The 16,309-nt window shown below is 52.6% G+C and overlaps 10 protein-coding genes across 11 annotated transcripts; 6 read left to right on the top strand and 4 right to left on the bottom strand.

Annotated features, from left to right (window-relative positions):
• Window positions 1-737: 737 nt before the first annotated feature.
• Window positions 738-2,143, bottom strand: AAFC00_000432 (uncharacterized protein; the record flags this gene model as incomplete). Its single annotated transcript, XM_069344066.1, has 2 exons — window positions 738-817; window positions 916-2,143. 2 exons carry the CDS (start codon window positions 2,141-2,143, stop codon window positions 738-740), a joined length of 1,308 nt encoding a protein of 435 aa, XP_069200262.1.
• A 469-nt stretch (window positions 2,144-2,612) lies between these two features.
• AAFC00_000431 (uncharacterized protein) lies at window positions 2,613-4,178 on the top strand (the record flags this gene model as incomplete). Its single annotated transcript, XM_069344055.1, has 1 exon — window positions 2,613-4,178. One exon carries the CDS (start codon window positions 2,613-2,615, stop codon window positions 4,176-4,178), a length of 1,566 nt encoding a protein of 521 aa, XP_069200261.1.
• Window positions 4,179-4,498: 320 nt separating this feature from the next.
• On the bottom strand, window positions 4,499-5,476 carry AAFC00_000430 (uncharacterized protein; the record flags this gene model as incomplete). Its single annotated transcript, XM_069344045.1, has 3 exons — window positions 4,499-4,852; window positions 4,911-4,996; window positions 5,116-5,476. The coding sequence occupies 3 exons, from the start codon at window positions 5,474-5,476 to the stop codon at window positions 4,499-4,501; spliced, it is 801 nt and encodes a 266-aa protein (XP_069200260.1).
• Window positions 5,477-5,818: 342 nt separating this feature from the next.
• AAFC00_000429 (uncharacterized protein) lies at window positions 5,819-6,902 on the top strand (the record flags this gene model as incomplete). Its single annotated transcript, XM_069344037.1, has 2 exons — window positions 5,819-6,745; window positions 6,822-6,902. The coding sequence occupies 2 exons, from the start codon at window positions 5,819-5,821 to the stop codon at window positions 6,900-6,902; spliced, it is 1,008 nt and encodes a 335-aa protein (XP_069200259.1).
• Window positions 6,903-7,300: 398 nt separating this feature from the next.
• Window positions 7,301-8,367, top strand: AAFC00_000428 (uncharacterized protein; the record flags this gene model as incomplete). Its single annotated transcript, XM_069344023.1, has 3 exons — window positions 7,301-7,464; window positions 7,528-7,647; window positions 7,752-8,367. The coding sequence occupies 3 exons, from the start codon at window positions 7,301-7,303 to the stop codon at window positions 8,365-8,367; spliced, it is 900 nt and encodes a 299-aa protein (XP_069200258.1).
• A 488-nt stretch (window positions 8,368-8,855) lies between these two features.
• Window positions 8,856-10,237, bottom strand: AAFC00_000427 (uncharacterized protein; the record flags this gene model as incomplete). Its single annotated transcript, XM_069344012.1, has 2 exons — window positions 8,856-9,893; window positions 9,947-10,237. 2 exons carry the CDS (start codon window positions 10,235-10,237, stop codon window positions 8,856-8,858), a joined length of 1,329 nt encoding a protein of 442 aa, XP_069200257.1.
• Window positions 10,238-10,527: 290 nt separating this feature from the next.
• Window positions 10,528-11,654, top strand: AAFC00_000426 (uncharacterized protein; the record flags this gene model as incomplete). The annotated part of the gene is made up of 2 exons (XM_069344001.1): window positions 10,528-11,104; window positions 11,161-11,654. 2 exons carry the CDS (start codon window positions 10,528-10,530, stop codon window positions 11,652-11,654), a joined length of 1,071 nt encoding a protein of 356 aa, XP_069200256.1.
• A 512-nt stretch (window positions 11,655-12,166) lies between these two features.
• Window positions 12,167-13,444, top strand: AAFC00_000425 (uncharacterized protein; the record flags this gene model as incomplete). 2 transcript variants are annotated; one of them, XM_069343991.1, is made up of 2 exons in its annotated part: window positions 12,167-12,880; window positions 12,983-13,444. In XM_069343991.1, the coding sequence occupies 2 exons, from the start codon at window positions 12,167-12,169 to the stop codon at window positions 13,442-13,444; spliced, it is 1,176 nt and encodes a 391-aa protein (XP_069200255.1). The 2 variants fall into 2 exon arrangements, with proteins under 2 accessions (XP_069200255.1, XP_069200254.1); XM_069348146.1 differs by having other exon boundaries at window positions 12,671-12,880.
• Window positions 13,445-13,564: 120 nt separating this feature from the next.
• Window positions 13,565-14,343, bottom strand: AAFC00_000424 (uncharacterized protein; the record flags this gene model as incomplete). Its single annotated transcript, XM_069343982.1, has 4 exons — window positions 13,565-13,618; window positions 13,678-13,773; window positions 14,035-14,206; window positions 14,270-14,343. The coding sequence occupies 4 exons, from the start codon at window positions 14,341-14,343 to the stop codon at window positions 13,565-13,567; spliced, it is 396 nt and encodes a 131-aa protein (XP_069200253.1).
• A 761-nt stretch (window positions 14,344-15,104) lies between these two features.
• Window positions 15,105-16,283, top strand: AAFC00_000423 (uncharacterized protein; the record flags this gene model as incomplete). The annotated part of the gene is made up of 2 exons (XM_069343972.1): window positions 15,105-15,946; window positions 16,007-16,283. 2 exons carry the CDS (start codon window positions 15,105-15,107, stop codon window positions 16,281-16,283), a joined length of 1,119 nt encoding a protein of 372 aa, XP_069200252.1.
• Window positions 16,284-16,309: the final 26 nt, after the last annotated feature.

The following is a 16,309-nucleotide window of genomic DNA, read 5'->3' as shown; positions in this document are numbered from 1 at the left end:
AAGCAGCTTCTGTCATGATTTCTTGTAGGCTTGGTCACCTAATTGTTCACTCCCTTGTTCAGACTAGATCACGATACACCTGCTTGACAACTCCGTCACGCTCGGCTCTCCGACCTTTACTTTTCCTGAAGGTCTTACTATCTACTACATGCTCTCCTCGCTTGTCGACGTATCACGGATTCCAACGACATAGCCATGCTTTCCTATTCGCTATAGTAACGGTGTTTCGTGAGAACGCGATCCTCCAGGACGCCAGCCCTAAAGCAGGTCAATTATTAGCTCTCCTCTGGTGAAGATTGGCCAGGGTCGCCCAATGTTCAGCAGTGTTTCGTGCTTTCGCGTATGCATATATTACTTGACTATGTTCATTAAGTGCTTTGCATATGCCGATCGTAGAAGCGTGTGACCACTGAGCAGGTCATGGAAGGAGGATCTTCCACTATGCTCGACTTCGATATCGATATCCGAGCAATAAGGTAAGTCTTACGCAGGAAATAATGGGGAGCGTCGTAGTCTACCTTTATGATATTGGCAGCAGTGTAACCTCTCACAACGCGTTCGAAGTCAGACGACAGAAAGAGAGAGACAAGGCAAGAATCTTTGCTATTTTGACTTTTCATTTACTAATCATTTACCTATTCTTTACTTTCCTTTTGCGTGGTCGGTATCTCTGACGCCTCGATGCGAACTGATTTTTGGCAATGCAAATCTAGAAGAATAACGGTCTACAATGACTCTCAAGCAACTCGTTGCTTCTGAGCAAACTCCTCGAGGTATGAAACCAACTTCTCGACTTGCTGGAGGGTTACGGCGTTGTCTGTATAGTGCAAAGATATTAGCAATCGTTGCCTCCAATCTGGACGAGCGAGTACAAAGATGGTCGAGGGATTCGGAAACAAGATGAAATCGACTTACAATTGCTGATTCTGCAGCCACCGACGCTGCGGTGACCCTTGCACCCTAGCAACAGCCTCTCGTTGGCGCCTGAGAGGAATGCCTTCTCTTTGGCGTCTCTGTCCTCTGCACCGCCGATTCTGAAACAGATGTTCATGCGCGACCGAGCAGACTTGTCCGGTACGACTTGGTAGACACTGTTGTGCTTGTCAAGAACACCGTAGATCAGCGAAGCCTTTTTCTCTGCCTCGGTCTGTTGGGTTGCAATTCTTGCACCGTCGGCGGCTCGGTCCAGAAGGCCTTGCATAACTTGTCCTGCGATCCACACGTCGAAAATGGGAAGTGTGTTGTAAAGAGAGTTGTTCTTGACGATGGTCGGCCAGTCGAGGACAATAGGTCCGACAGGCAGACCCAGCTTTCTCAATGTCTCCGCCTTGGGAAATTCGGCGCCAGGAGGAAGGAGAGAGTTCTTGATGATGGCGATGGTGATGCCAGCTGTACCAACGTTCTTCTGAGCTCCTCCGAAAATGGCTGAGTATTTCTTGACATCGACTGTGCGAGAGAGGAAGTTGGAGGACATGTCGGCGACCACTTCGTAGCCCGAGTCAGCGAGCGTGGAAGGGAAAGAAGGGAACTCGACTCCGTCAACAGTCTCGTTGTCGCAGAAGTAGACCATGGCGCTGTCGTCTTTGTTTCGCGTAAGCGACCACTCCTTCTCCGAGAGAATGACACCGAATTTGCCGTCTCTTGCTTTGCGCGCATCAGTAGCTACGTTGACGTGCTCAGCACCGACCAGACGAGCGGCTTCCTGGGAGGCCTTGAGAGACCATGAGCCAGTGACGAGATAGTCCAGACGCAACTTCTTGACTTCCTGCTGCAATTGCTCGAAGACAGCATCGTCGGTGGCTCCCTCGCCGAGGCTCTTCTTGATCTGTGCCTGTCTTCGGCCGACCCATAGGCTGGTCATGTGGTAGACGCTCGCACTGAACTCTCCGCTGCCACCTCCTTGGAGAAAGATGATCTCGTATCCATCGGGTCCTTTGCTCTCTGGGATGTCGTACAATTGGCGCAGGCACGACTTTGTGTGTTCGAGAATCGCAGTGGCGTCGGCGCTGCGGTGGGAGATTTCCGTTATGCCGATACCACCATTGTTGTAGTTGAGGAGTACTTCAGAGGCCTTCTCTAGTACCGAGGTGGGGAGAGGGGCAGGTCCTGCGCCAAAGTAGGCGGTCTCTTCTCTCGAGGGCATCTTGGAGTATTTTTCTTAGGAAAGAGGGTATGACTATGAAGAGCAAAGAAAGAGCGAGGACTGGAAAAGAAGTGTGGGGCAGTGCTACAGGTCCAATCCTACCAGTTAATGATATGGTAGATGGAAGAGCAACAGAGAAACGACGACTACTGACTTATAATAAATATCTCTTTGCTTGACTCACCAATACAGTGGCATAAAAGTATTGTAGAGTACAATATGGTATGACTGTCTCGCAGCTGACTCACGGTCCACCCCCTCCAACGTCAGTTCAGTGTTTTCTTGGGGAAACAATACTTTAGAGTCATTAATTAAATAATTCAATTCGATTGCGCAAATGACCCCACATCTGCTTTCGACGCTTCACGCATCAACACTGTCCTATTCGCAGACACAGAACGAGCCTACAGTTCGAGAAATCACATGATACAGAAGAAGGAAATGCTATAGAAAGACAAAAGGACACACAATGGCATTACCAGGCCTCTCACTTCCCGGTCTGTCACTTTCAGCGTCGACTCCAGACCCTTCGTCGACCAATGGACCTCAGTCGACGAATCTACCTGCCCCATCCTCGCTCCCTCCACGGACAGAAGAGCTCCCACCGCGAAGTGAACTGCGATTCGAGGTTGGCCTGACACGGACATACTCGATACGACTTTTACGTGGTACAGCTGAGCTGTTTGGAACAGAATTGGCACCCAGCGCAACACATACCTTCAGTGGAGGCACAAAGGGAGCTGTCTTTACATGGCATGGCTGCGCATTAGAGATCCAGGGGGAAGCGGAGAGTGAATATGTGGGGTCAGAGACCGATGCTATGGTCGAATGGCTGAACGTACACGGCATGCTCGAGACAGCAAGAAATGAAGCCAGCGCATCAGCAACACCAGAGACAAGCAATGGAGGTCCACGCGTGCTAGTGGTCGGACCAGATCACAGCGGGAAATCGAGCCTCGTGAAATGCCTCACCGCGTGGGCACTGAAGAGCGGAAGGACCCCGACAGTCGTCAACCTCGACCCAAGAGAGGGATTACTGAGTATACCCAGTGCCCTTACCGCGGTGACAATGAGTAGCATGATGGACATTGAAGACTCCAGTGGTGGAGGTGGCTGGGGAACGAGTCCCATCTCAGGGCCGACTTATAACCCTGTCAAGACGCCCCTGATCTATCACTATCCGTTTGCATCTCCCGAGGTGGCCTCAACGAATATGTTCAAGCCGATTGTGACACGAGCCGCACTAGCAGTGACGAGCAGGCTAGAAGAGGACCGAGCAGCGAAGGACAGCGGGATAATCATAGATACACCGGGGAGCATCAACAACCCGAAAACGAATTACGACACTCTAGCGCACATAATCTCCGAGTTCAGCATCTCAATATTGCTGACTATGGGATCAGAACGGCTCTACAACGACATGGTTCGCCGCTTCGCCACTCAGCAGCAACAGCAACAACAAACAACAGCAAAATCTCCTGACGAGATCGTGCATGTTTTCCGTATTAGCACAACAGGCGGTGCAGTAACCCGCGACGCAGCATTTATGCGCCAACTATCGCACCAGCAGGTCAAATCCTACTTCTTCGGCGACTCATCAAAACTTCCTCTGAACCCTCACGGACAATGGTGGGATTTTGCAGATCTGTCAATTTACAAAGCAATCGATCCTTCTTCTGCGTCGCAATCTGCCTCGTCCAACGCCAACAACAATCAGAATCTCAATCTCGCCCCAGGGATGGATGAAGACGAGATCGAAGCGCAAAGCCTCCAGGCCTCCTCAATGTTTCTTCAGCGCCTCGACTCAGCCTCCCAGGCTCTCTTGAACAGCATTCTGGCCATCAAGTTCTGTCCCGGCAATGCGAGCGTCGAAAGCGTACGAGATAGTTGCGTCATGGGTTTCGTCTATGTTGCCGAAGTCGACGAGACACGGAAAAGGATCAGGTTTCTGGCACCACATCCCAGTCGCTGGGGAGATAGAGCACTAGTTTGGGGCAGCGAGTGGCCTGAGAGTGTGGGTGACCTCGTGGCGTAGAGGCCTTTTTACATCCAGGACCTTAGCTTCATACATCTCCGGTATCATTGGACAGGTGGACTTACCACAAGGCGTGACTAGGAGTCTCAAGGTCCCTCACTGTATATCTCAGTACCACGGGGGATCAATAGTGAAGGTACATTAAAATAGGTACCGTATCTGATCATGAACACAACAGCTCTGCCAAGATACGGCAGGGTCCCTTGACCGACGCATTGATTGTGGATCAGAGTTCGGATTTGCGACCGGAATTCCGCGTTTTCTGACAAGGCGCAACCTTTCATCATTAAGCACAGACTAATAGCATTGCTCCACCATGCTCAAGTGCCCGCCTCAGCACCCATGACCTCCTCGCACTGCTTGCGAAGCACATCGGTGCCTTTGACGTGTTTTAGCTTTTCCAGCAGGATCTTGACGTCTTCCCAGTCCTTGCGCGAACTCTCGATATGACCCTCTTGTCGCAGTCTTCTAAGTCGATCTGGCGTCTTCAAAAGATACCGGACAGTTTCTTGTTGTTTTACTCGTCTTTCCTCCGCCAGAAATGCATCTGACTGGATCTGCGGAGCCAGCTTCTTGATAGACTCGGACAAGGAGGTTGCCGTCTCTGCTATATGGGATATTGCTGGAGTCAGAGTCGATGTCGTCGGGGCTAACGGGTCCATGTTTGTGCGCATCTGATTCCAATCATTAAACAGCGAGAAGAGATATCATAGAACAAGGATGCCGGCATACCTTTCGGATGGTATCCGTAGCAGCGATTAATTTAGAATAATTATCGTAGACTAATGCTTTTCTTTCACCATCTAGACCTCTGATCTCTGAATGTCGTCCATGATCGATTAGCCCGTCTCTCACACTGCCTTATAATTTCTCTCACGAATACGCGCACATTATAGCTGTAGAAATAGGGACGAGATAGGTCGGAAGGCAAACATACCACTGACGAGCTCGGCTTCAGTCCTCATGATCCCCTCCAGCCCCTCCTTGTCCATGATATCCTTGACGAACTTGTCGGCATCGAATCCAGGGTTATCAATCTCGCTCTCAGGCAGTTTATCATCCGCGACCACGCCATTCTCTGCTGCAAACGCAGCCGCTGCCTTGTCTCTTTCCTGTTCTTTGAGACCGTAGAACTCACGCAAGGCAGCGCGGTTGCGCCGCGTTGTTGAGGGTGCAGGCGGCGGAGGGTAGGGCGTTCGTGTGACTGAGGGGGAGCGTGCGGTTGTTGTCGCCGCTGATGATGTCGAGGTCCGTCGGGAGAGGTTTATTGAGGGACGAGGGGAGGCTATTGTTGACATGTTGAATGATTTTTCGAGTCCCTTTTGTAGTAGTTCCTCGACTTTGGCCTTGGTTGTGTATCCTGTTGTGTTGTTGTCTTGTCCAGGGAATCATGCACTTCATTGACCAAGGCGGGGTTGGTGTATGCTTAAGGGTGCTTGTATAGATGTAAAGCCAAGGTACGGTGATGTAGTTAGTGTGGAGTAACTCCATCACTTCAGAAGCACAATTATTATTGCTCTCATCACCACACCACTCAAATAAGACTTCCTGTCGTCCATCTCAACATATCCCGAACACAGTCTCCTGTTCTTCCTGTCATTCACTTCAGTAGCAACAGTACTGCCATTGTCACACACAGAATGCCCACAACACTGAAGCGCAAATCCTCGCCTGGGCCGGAAGACGAAGCGGAACCACCTAAGAGGAGGTTTGCAGAGGCCGAACCACAATCCACCGAGACCGCAGAACACATTGCCGAAGACGTACAAGAAGAAAAGGAAGAAGACGCAGCGCGGAAACAAGCCGAAGCGCAAGCCCAGACAGAATTACAAGATGCCGCCGCAGACGCAGAGGCAGAAGGAGCGCCATCAGAAGCATCAACACCGACGACAAGCACCGCCAGCAAGTCAGATCCTCAAAAAGACCGCCTAGCACGTTTTGCCGCCCTTCGAGCACGAAACAACGACTCTCGCGCCGCGAATCAGAAAGCCACAGTGACGGAAACCGCACGCCTGACCACGGACCCAAGCCTTCTCTCATCGCTTTCACGCAAACGCGACATTGCCGCCGAGAAGCTGCTCAAAGCCGATACCGAAGACGCAGGAGAAGACTACGAGCGCAAACGCGCCTGGGACTGGACTATCGACGAATCAGAGAAATGGGATCGCAAGCTCAGCAAGAAGGCCAGAAACAAGGCGAACAATGCATTCCAGGATTACAGTGGCGAGGCGAACAAAGTGTATAAGCGTCAACTCAAGGAAATGAAGCCCGATCGCGAGAATTACGAGAAGGAAAAGAGGAATCTCATCGAGAGAGCTACGGCTAGTGGGGGCTTGGAAGTGGTAGAAACCGAGGACGGAGAGTTGATCGCCGTCGATAGGGACGGCACCTTTTACTCGACCGCCGACAGCACAGATTTTGTTTCACAGAAGCCGTCTAAGGAGGCTGTCGACAAGCTTGTTGGCGAGATCCGAAAGCAGGAAGAAGTTAGGAATAAGAATAGGAGGAACAGAAAGGGCGGCGAAGACGATGCCGATGTCACCTATATCAACGACAAGAACAAGCAGGTAAGTCTAGGCCAGTCGCTGCTAATATTGCTGCGTCAATTTATGTTGTTGTGCGCCAATACTGACTATCCTGCAGTTCAACCAAAAACTGGCCAGATTCTACAACAAGTATACTGCCGACATCAGAGAGTCTTTCGAACGCGGTACTGCCTTGTAACTGGCTCGACGATCAGACCTACGTATATCTCCTTTTTTCTTTCCGATCTATCGACAAACTATTTAGCTACTGTTCCCATGAGACAATTGATACCAGCAGACGAGGAAGCTCACTGCAGACCAGGGATCAAGGCTTGGACTTCTTGTGTTGATGAATTTCATCGTCTTCCTTCAATCTTTACTTGCTTGCTGTGCAGCCTATAAATGTCATCACCATCCCACACTTGTATTGATGTTTTAGTGCCTTGCCGACTGAACTGTCCCCTCTGCCTACCTGGCAAAACCTCGGCAGTTGCGGCGTTTGTCCTTCACCCCCGAGAATCTATGAGACAGACGTCACAGACTTGCTCGATACAATCAATAAATTTTCTGTATGAAGACACGATAACAGAAAACTCAATGCCCCGAGAAGTAGAACTGTCGCTCAACGAGCGCGAGTTCATCGCATCAGCACTACGCGAGAACATACGACTCGATGGTCGTGCTTTCGACGCATATCGCAACCTGAGCTTGGATTTTGGCGAAGAATATGGCGTGGTCAATGTTCAATTAGGGAAAACCAAGTTTGTCACTACCTATTGGGAGAATTGCTTGGAGATGAGCAATACTGATCTGACATAAAACAGAGTTGTCGTGAGAGTGTCAGCCGAAGTGACGACGCCATTCCCGGACCGCAAATTCGATGGCATCTTCCAAATATCTACAGAGCTCTCACCAATGGCCTCACCAGCGTTCGAGATTGGCCGGTACGTCTTTGTTTCTCGACGTACAGTCCCACAATAACATCCTACTGTTTCAAAAATCAAGCAACCTCTTCTCGAAATACATAGCCTAACCCTAACATCAATAGCCAGACCGACATCGAGATCCTCCTGTCGCGCCTGCTGGAGAAATCCATCCGCCGCTCCGGAGCCCTAGACACGGAGTCCCTATGTATAGTAGCAGGAAGCAAATGCTTCGCACTCCGCGCCGACGTACACGTGCTGGACCACGACGGCGGGCTCATCGACGCCTGCTGCATTGCGCTGATCGCGGCCCTGCAACACTTCCGACGACCAGACGTGTCCGTCGAGGGCGAAGACGTCACAGTCTACGACATCCGGGAGCGAGAGCCCGTTAAGCTGGCCATGCAACACCACCCCTTCTGCGTCACATTCAGCTACTACGAGCACGGCGAGATCGTGCTCATCGACGCGAACCTGGCCGAGGAAAACGTGCGCGAGGGCGAGATCGTCGTGTCCATGAATCGCCATGGGGAAGTGTGTCAGATTGCTAAATATGGCGGCGCGCCGGTGGATCCGTTGACGATGCTTAATTGCACAACGGTCGCGCACGAGAAGGTCAAGACTCTGCATCAGTTCGTGCAGGGGAAACTAGATGCGGATGAGAAGAGGCGGGACAAGGGCGGATTGATGGCTGAGTTGAGCTCCGAGAACTCTAGAGAGCTGGCTGCTATCCCTGGTTGAAAACGGCCTCTTATATTTTGCTCCAACTTCTTTACCTGCCGAGGTGGATTGAAGACCGTCCTGATCCATTGCCCCTGTCACCAACATTCCCGCGCGCTCAAGGTCGCAGTGGAGTCGGCTGGAAACCTTGCGCCAGAACTCTGATCAATACGGTCAATCGATGAGGATATCGAGACGTGGGACAAGTAAGGTGAGATGCATTGAGCGTTGAGATGCATGATGCCGTAGTTGCTGATTCATCTTTCGTACGAAAAGGGTAAACGTCAAATAACACAAAAAAAAAACTCTTCAATATCACTTCACTAAGTCTAAATCCATTCACAAAAGTCGGGCGATCAGGAATTGAACGACGGGTAATACTAACATCATAATACAAAGGGAATGTATGGTAAACGTGATAACCAGTGCTTTTTCTCATTGTGTCATATACAAACATCAGAAGGAAACGCCAGTCTAATATATATATCTCTAACCAACACAAAAGACCTTCAAGCGAGAGACTTGAGCTCACCGTCCTTGAGCTTGCCGGCATCGACAAGGCTCTTGACCTGCTCCTGGAAGATGGGCTTGACGTCGGCGCCAGTCTTTCCGTTGAGCTTGGCAGAGAAAGAAGCGAGATCCTCGACCTCGAGCTTGGTGATGAGGAGGTCGGTGTCGTTGAGGGCGTTCTCGATCTGCGAGGGGCTGGCCTCACCGTCGGCGAAGTAGTTGCCGTCCTTGACGGCGCCGCGCACGACACGCTTGTTCTTCTTTGCGGCGTTCTTCGCGGCCTCCTTGGTCTTCTTGGTGTCGGCGCGCGCGGCCTTGTCGGCCTCCTCCTTCTCCTTTGCGAGACGGGCGGCCTCCTCCTTGGCCTTCTCCTTCTCTTCGGCGACACGCTTGGCCTCGGCCTCCTTTTCGAGTCTCTTCTTGTTTTTCTGGGCGGACTCCTCCTTCTTGAACTTCTTGATGCGCTCATCGAGGGCCAGGCAGTCGTCGACGAGCTTGCGGAGACGCACGACGTCCTCGGTCTTTCTCTTCTTGCGCTGGTTGTTGTTCTTGCGCTCGACATGCCGCTTCTGGTCGCGGTTCTCGTTGTCGTCGGGGACGTCCTCGTCGAGGTACTCAAAGGTCCTCCACGAGTCGAACGAGTACCAGAAGTTGTAGAATTCCTCGACCTGCTCGCGCGTGCTGTTCTCGTTGCCGAGTCTGGGCACGGGCTGGATCTTGGAGAAACGGGCCTCGCTGTCGAAGACCTTGTTCCACAGCTTGTAGAAGTTCTTGCCCTGGGCCTCCTTCTTGGACGGGGGCTCGACGTCGGCGGCCTCGTCGACGGAGTCGAATTGGCGACGCTTGACGGGGTCGGTGAGGACCTCGGTGGCCTTCTGGATGCACTTGAAGAAGCCGTCGTCCTCGTTGGCGCCGGAGGCGGCTTTCTTGTCGGGGTGGTGCTTCAGGACCTTGCGACGGTGGGCCTTCTTGATCTGCTCGTCGGTGGCCTTGTAACGGTATCTGGTTATACCGAGGACGGCATAGTGGTCTTGGTTCTGTTTGCCGTCTTAGTACATGGAAAATATAAAATGGTAAAGATAAAACACACCTTCCAGTCCTTGGGGTCGCGCGCGAGCATCATGGGATCCTCAGGCTCGCTGATCTCTCCCTCGTCCTCTTCCTCGACCTTCTTGACGTTCTTCTCGGCCTGGATGCGGTCGTCCTCGGAGAAAGTGCGCTTGTGCATTCTTCTGCGGGCGTGGGCCAAAAAGTGAGGGCCAACAGGCTCGATGCTGCGGCTGACAGAGCCAGAGAGCTGGCCGATGGGCTTGAAGTCCTTCTCGGCGGACCATGCCTCGGTGAGAGCTGGCAGAGCCAGGCTGATTTGTGCGACACTCATTGTGACTGATGTTGTTGTGGATAGAAATGGGATAGAAAAAAGATTAATCTACGCAAAAATCCAACATGGATGCGAAAATCCGGGCGTCTTGTTCCTGGAACGGTGAAACCAACGAGCTCGGACCATGGCGGAAAGTCTTGGCCAGAGTCTGGGGGCGGTGATGATCACTCCTTCCACCTACAGATACTCAATGCACAGACGTTCGTCATCCACCATCACTGTGTGTTTGTTCATCTTTCATATCTTCAATACAACTCCCATTTTCCGATAGCCTCCGGGGCATCCTCACTATGGGTCTCGTAGGATACTCAGACAGCGAAGGCTCAGACGACGATGCGCCTAAGGCACCTTCTCCCGCCAAAACCCCAGGTCCTACATCGACCCGTACCGCAAAGTCAGGATTCCAAAAAGTTGTCGACCCATCTGGAGCCAGAAAGATCAAAGTCGACCTGCCCACGCTCAAGCCTGACGAAAATCAGAAAGAAGACGAACGGCCAGCGAAGAAGGCGCGCGCCGGAACGCTCGGCGGGTTCAATTCATTTCTGCCAGCGCCGAAACGGACAGCGGAAGCCAAAAAGCCCGGACTCGCATCTGGAATCAATCTTAGGACAGGCGCAGAACCGGCTTTCAGCAGAGAAAGAGTGGAGCCCGATCTTCCTGTTGCAACTTCAGATACGACAGAATCGCAGCCAGACCCAGCTCCCGCACAAGCTCCTACCGTTGCGGCAGAAGAAGAGAAACCGACGGAAGTCAAGATCGTTGGTAATGCAATGAGGTTCAAGCCGCTCTCTGTTGCGAACAGAAAACCCAAGAAAAAGGCTTCGGCAATAGCTTCTCCGGACACCGGTAGTCCAGCCCCTTCGGAAAGCCAGTCAGTCCCTTCTGCAGTCCCGGAAAAGGCACCTGTCGCACCACCGCCGCAGAAGAAAAAGTCTCCCTCTTTTCTGTGACGCAGGAAGAGCCGGTGCAAAGCCCAGCTGGAAGTGTGGACCCTGTTGCAGAGTACAAGCCCTTACTCGCAGAGTCAAGGGATACGGAGACACAGACAAATACAGGATCATCGACGCTTCAACAACAGACGCAAGCGCCGCAATCTACCAACTCAAATTCCCTCGACGCTTTGGCTGAGGACCTGAATCTTCCAGAATCGGCACGCCGTCAACTGTTCGGCCGGAACAGGAACGGCGGGAATGCCAAGATCATGCATTTCGATATGGAGCAGGAATACTCGGCCAATGAACTGCTACGCCAACAGGGACAAGCCCAGGAGCACAGAGCGGTCAAGGCCATTGCACCCGGAAAGCACAGCTTGCAGCAGCTCGTCAATGCTGCCTCGTCACAGAAAGAGGCCCTTGAGGATGCTTGGGCTCAGGGTAAAAGGAACAAGTCCGAGGGCGGCAGCAAATATGGCTGGTGATTTGTCTCACTTACGGCTCAGATACCCCACACACAGGACCACCATTATTGCATGTGATCCGAACTTGGCCTCCCTTTTCTCCTCTGGCGCGCAAGTGCAAACGATTTCATCACTATCTAATGCCACACTCGCCAAGACCTGTGTCTAACGTCTGTCGTGGTGATAGCGATGGCGGCGGCAGAAGCAGTAGCACTCATGTGTCCAATTGCCAAAATCAACGGCATATGGACATTGTCATACAAATAAGCGGTAGGTTGATTGGCCAGGCTGTAGCTTGTTGTGCAATAGGCTTTGCTAAGCTCGCACGAATATCGGGTCTACAGCTAAGTATAATTTGTGACCCTCCGCTTATTGCAGCCCATGGCTTATTGTACATGATCGATTCGTCTCTCGTATATATATAATCCCACACATACTCGCTGTCATTCTCAAGAAATCTTCCCCGTCCTGGGCACATCAGGTCTGATCAAGAACCAAGCATCAAGGCCAATCAAATTGACAACCCCTTTAAGATGCACGTCCTCTACGCCATGCATCTCACAGCCTCCCTTTTGAGCCTCCTAGCCACAGCCACCGCAAGCTCCCTGCCCCCAGGCTCGGTATTCAAGATCTCCATCAACGGTCACGACACCTCCGGCACGACCCAAGCAAGCGTCGACTCCTCGTCGGATCCCTCGACACCGAAACCAGTAACGCACAAGACCTACAAAAACCTCGAAGTCTTCTCGCACTACGCCGTCGCGGCCTACTGCGCCTCGAACCAGGACTACACGGCCGACAAAGTGCTCAAACCGCTGTATTGCGAAGAAGGTGGTGGCGCTCCGTGTGCCATCGTTTCGGCGAGTAATACGTCCGCGATCTATAATTTCCAGGACTACGGCGATTATGCCGTCAGCGGATATGTGGGCGTCGACCACGGCCGCAAGTTGTCGATTCTGTCGTTTGCGGGACGGGTCAATGAACGCCCGTATAATGCCTCTGTGACCGTTAACCAAGAGAAAGTCGACGAGGATAAGATGGCGCCTGTGCCGGGTATGTGTGAGGGGTGTGAGGTCGACCCGCTGATGCTTAAAGTGTGGGACGACGTCAAGGAGCAGATGTCGGCCATGTTGAATCTTGCCGTCAAGATGTATGGGCATGTTGTCGTCACGGGGCACAGTAGAGGGGGCACGCTGGGTGCGGTCGCGGCTGCGTGGTTGAGACGGCGCGATGTGGAGGTTTCTCTTGTACGTTGCGCTTTCTTTTCTGTTCATTGGTCTATCCTTGCTTTGATCGTCGTTTCCTCGTGATTTTCAGGCTGCGCTGAGCCACAACTGATGGAGATACAGTACACGTACAACTCCCCCCGAGCAGGCAACGAGGCCTTTGCGAAATACATATCCTCCAAGGGACAGAACCATCGCGTTACCCACAAGCTCGCGCACAAGACGCTCGAACCCAAGGGCGGCAAGCAGAACCACACGTACACCCACTTCGGCCCCGAATACTACATCGACACGCCCTTTCGCGGCAAGTATCCTGAGGTCAAGGACATCAAGGCGATCAAAGGTCCGGACAGCGAAGGCGGAAACCTGGGAGATGTGCCGAGATTGAAGGAAGAGAATCGCGGGGGTTGGGAGATGAGTCAGGACGGGGACGACAAGGATTGGGATTATCTCAAGGAGTTTGATGCGGAAGATCATTGGGCGGCGGATAAGTGGGCGTTTGGCCAGATGGACAAGTGCGATAGGGTTCCCGATGCCCCAGTCGAAGAGAAACCGTGTCGGGACCATCAGTCTAAGACAGAGTAGAGAGAAGGGCAGCGGTCGAGAAGTTGGCTTTTGTTGAAGCTCAAGAACGCCTGTAAGTGCTGCAAGACTCCCTGCTCCATAATCCCCCAATTTTAAATCAATCAAATTCATCGTTTCATTTTAATTTGCCTCGGTCCAGATTCTGTTGCACTCGCAGCATACATAGAAAAGTTTCTTTGGCGCGCAGTATTAGCAGGTCTCTTCTCAGCATCTGCGTGGTAGCAAGCACATACCATTCCCGTCTCGGCGTTACGTTGCTGACTCTGGAAAAAGACAGCGTCCCGCGCACCACATCTCTTGTTCGGACATTCCCTGTCGACATGAGGCAGCTATTTGTCGCGTGGTTTCAAGTCAGCGTGCTGTTGCTAAGAAAAACAGAACGCGACACAAAATCAAGACGGGTTCATATGTCTCTGCTGTTCCCGCTCTTCTCTCTCTGCGCCGACTTGTTGGTCGTCATCGTCTTCGTCTTCGTCTTCAGGCGGCTCTTCAACCTCAAGATATTGGCCGCCGTCTGTGGGCTCGCCGCAGGTGGGACAGAGGATGGCTTCGCCGCAAAGGGTGCAAAAGTCGGGGATGGGATCACCAACCGTTGGATCAGAGGCCACGTCCTGGATGACACCGGCGGTTTCCGACACGTTTCCCGAGAGCTCGTTTCTGTAGATGCAGGTGGGACCGACTTCGGTGGACCAGTTGCAGTTGCGGCATCGGAAGATCAGCTGGTTCAGCATCTTGTCTTCGAGGGGGTAGAGCATGTTGGAGCTAGGGGGCGGTCAGTTTTGTTCGTTCCGTTGTTATGGTTCTTTTGAGTGTGAGAAAGCATACCATTCGTGACAGAATCTGAATGCGACCTTTTCGTTCTGCGCATCGGTCGCATCGTCTCCAGCAGGGGAGGCCATGGTGAGTGCGATGGTAGTCGGGTTGGTTGGATGGACTGATTCCTGTGGGATTCCTGTATTCTGTGCTAATGCAGACGAGGAGTTGCCGATAAGTGTAACTCGGTATCGGTGAGGCAGTGATGGCGGTGGTGTCGAGAGTGGCGCACGCGAACAAGGATAAGTGAAGTAAGGTGAGGATGACTGACGATTAATTGCTTGACAAGCAGGAACGGACTGGGGTAGAAACGTTAGGCAGCACTGGAGCCAGGGTACTGATGCCTGACATGTGGCTGCCTCACCAAGCTCCCTGACCCTGCGGATCACAGTATTATTGCGATGCTCAATGCACTAATTACTGCATAAGACAATACCCGCCAAGCACGAGGAAATCAAGCTCAAATTGCCATCATCCCCATCAACGAAACGGCAACGGGCGATCGCTGCAAATCATGCTTTATGAACTGCGCTACGGGGTCGCAGTAATTAGGTCATAAGACGCCGCACGTACCTCATCACAAGAGAGAGAGAGAGAGAGAGAGAGAGAGAAAGCGTGAAGCCGCAGCAGGCGTGAGAGCAGGCGGTGCGGTGCTCACTTCAGCTTCCCAGGCCAGGCCCGCTCCCAGGGAAACCCAGACTGTGATAGAAACCAGTGACAATGTGTGCGTCTGGCACTCTGCGCTTTCACCCTTACCGACGGCCGTAGTCATTTTTCTCATTCATTATTTGCATTTTTTTTCTTTTGTACACACACCGCCCCCTCTGCCCCGACCTGTAGCGCGGCGATGCAGCCAGCCGCGCGCGACTCACTCTCGACGACGATCAATGTAAATAACGAACATTCTCCCCCTCGCGTACTACTACCCACCGATCCCGCCGCCACAACCACCAACACCACCACCACCGTAAATACCGCCGCCGCCCAGCCCTCCCATTCGCCCAGCGACGACAATCGAGTCGTTCGCTCAATACCGCCATGGGTCCGCACCGAAGAAGACGATGATGACGACGAGGACGACGGAGCCTCTGGACAGCACCATCGGTTACTGCCGCCTTCGTCCGCCATGCCGGCGAGCCATCACTACCTTCCGGCACCACCGCATCAACACAGAGCCCCGGGCAGGAAATGGGATCACCTGCGCGATGCCGAGCCCGCCATGCTCGACCAGCCGATTGACGTGAACCAGCGGAGATGGCTGCCTTATATGGTCTCGGGACCGCATCCGGGGGTCACACAGGGCGCCAGGATTGTATCAGATGCCTGGATGGACGAGCACATGCCTCACATGACCGCCGAATGGACGCCCGGAGAAGACGAGGAAGCGACGGAGAAAGCAGAGGGCTACTGGTTATTGTCTCCGGCGAGACAGAGGCATACCTTCTATCGCATCCAGCGCATCATCCTCAAGAATCCTTATGTTCCGCTCGTCTTCCGCCTCACCGTCCTGGCTTTCACATTGGCCGGCCTCGGATTGGGTGCCCGCGTGTATCATGAAGCCAACAGCGTGACCCGCGCTTCGGGATTCAGTTGCAACAAGCGCGCTTCGACGTACATGGCCATCATCTTGGATAGCATCGCCGTACCATACATATGCTATATCACCTGGGATGAGTATCTGAGCAAACCGTAAGTTTTCTTTTTGGTTCTATTGTTCTATTTTGCACACTAATTTCTCCTTTCCTCTAGTCTTGGTCTACGTAGTGCAACAGCCAAGGTGTCACTGCTCCTGATCGACCTATATTTCATTGTATTTTATTCATCAAACCTTTCCTTAGCCTTCGACTCGCTGGACGATCCTCGATGGGCCTGCTTCGACAATGAATCCCAGTTTCAGAACTGTCCGAACTCGGCCGAGATATGCCATTCGCAGAAAGGGTTGGCCGGGGTCTTGGTTGTCGCACTCGTCGCCTGGCTCATCACTTTCATGATCAGTGTGTTGCGGGTGGTGGAACGGCTCAGATAGTAACGAATTTTGTTCTCCCTCGTTTT

Source organism: Neodothiora populina (genome assembly GCF_041146345.1).
Source record: "Neodothiora populina strain CPC 39397 chromosome Unknown canker_contig_11, whole genome shotgun sequence".
Lineage (NCBI taxonomy): Eukaryota > Fungi > Ascomycota > Dothideomycetes > Dothideales > Dothioraceae > Neodothiora > Neodothiora populina.
Note: the sequence above shows the minus strand (reverse complement) of the source record. Positions and strands in the feature narration are given on the sequence as shown.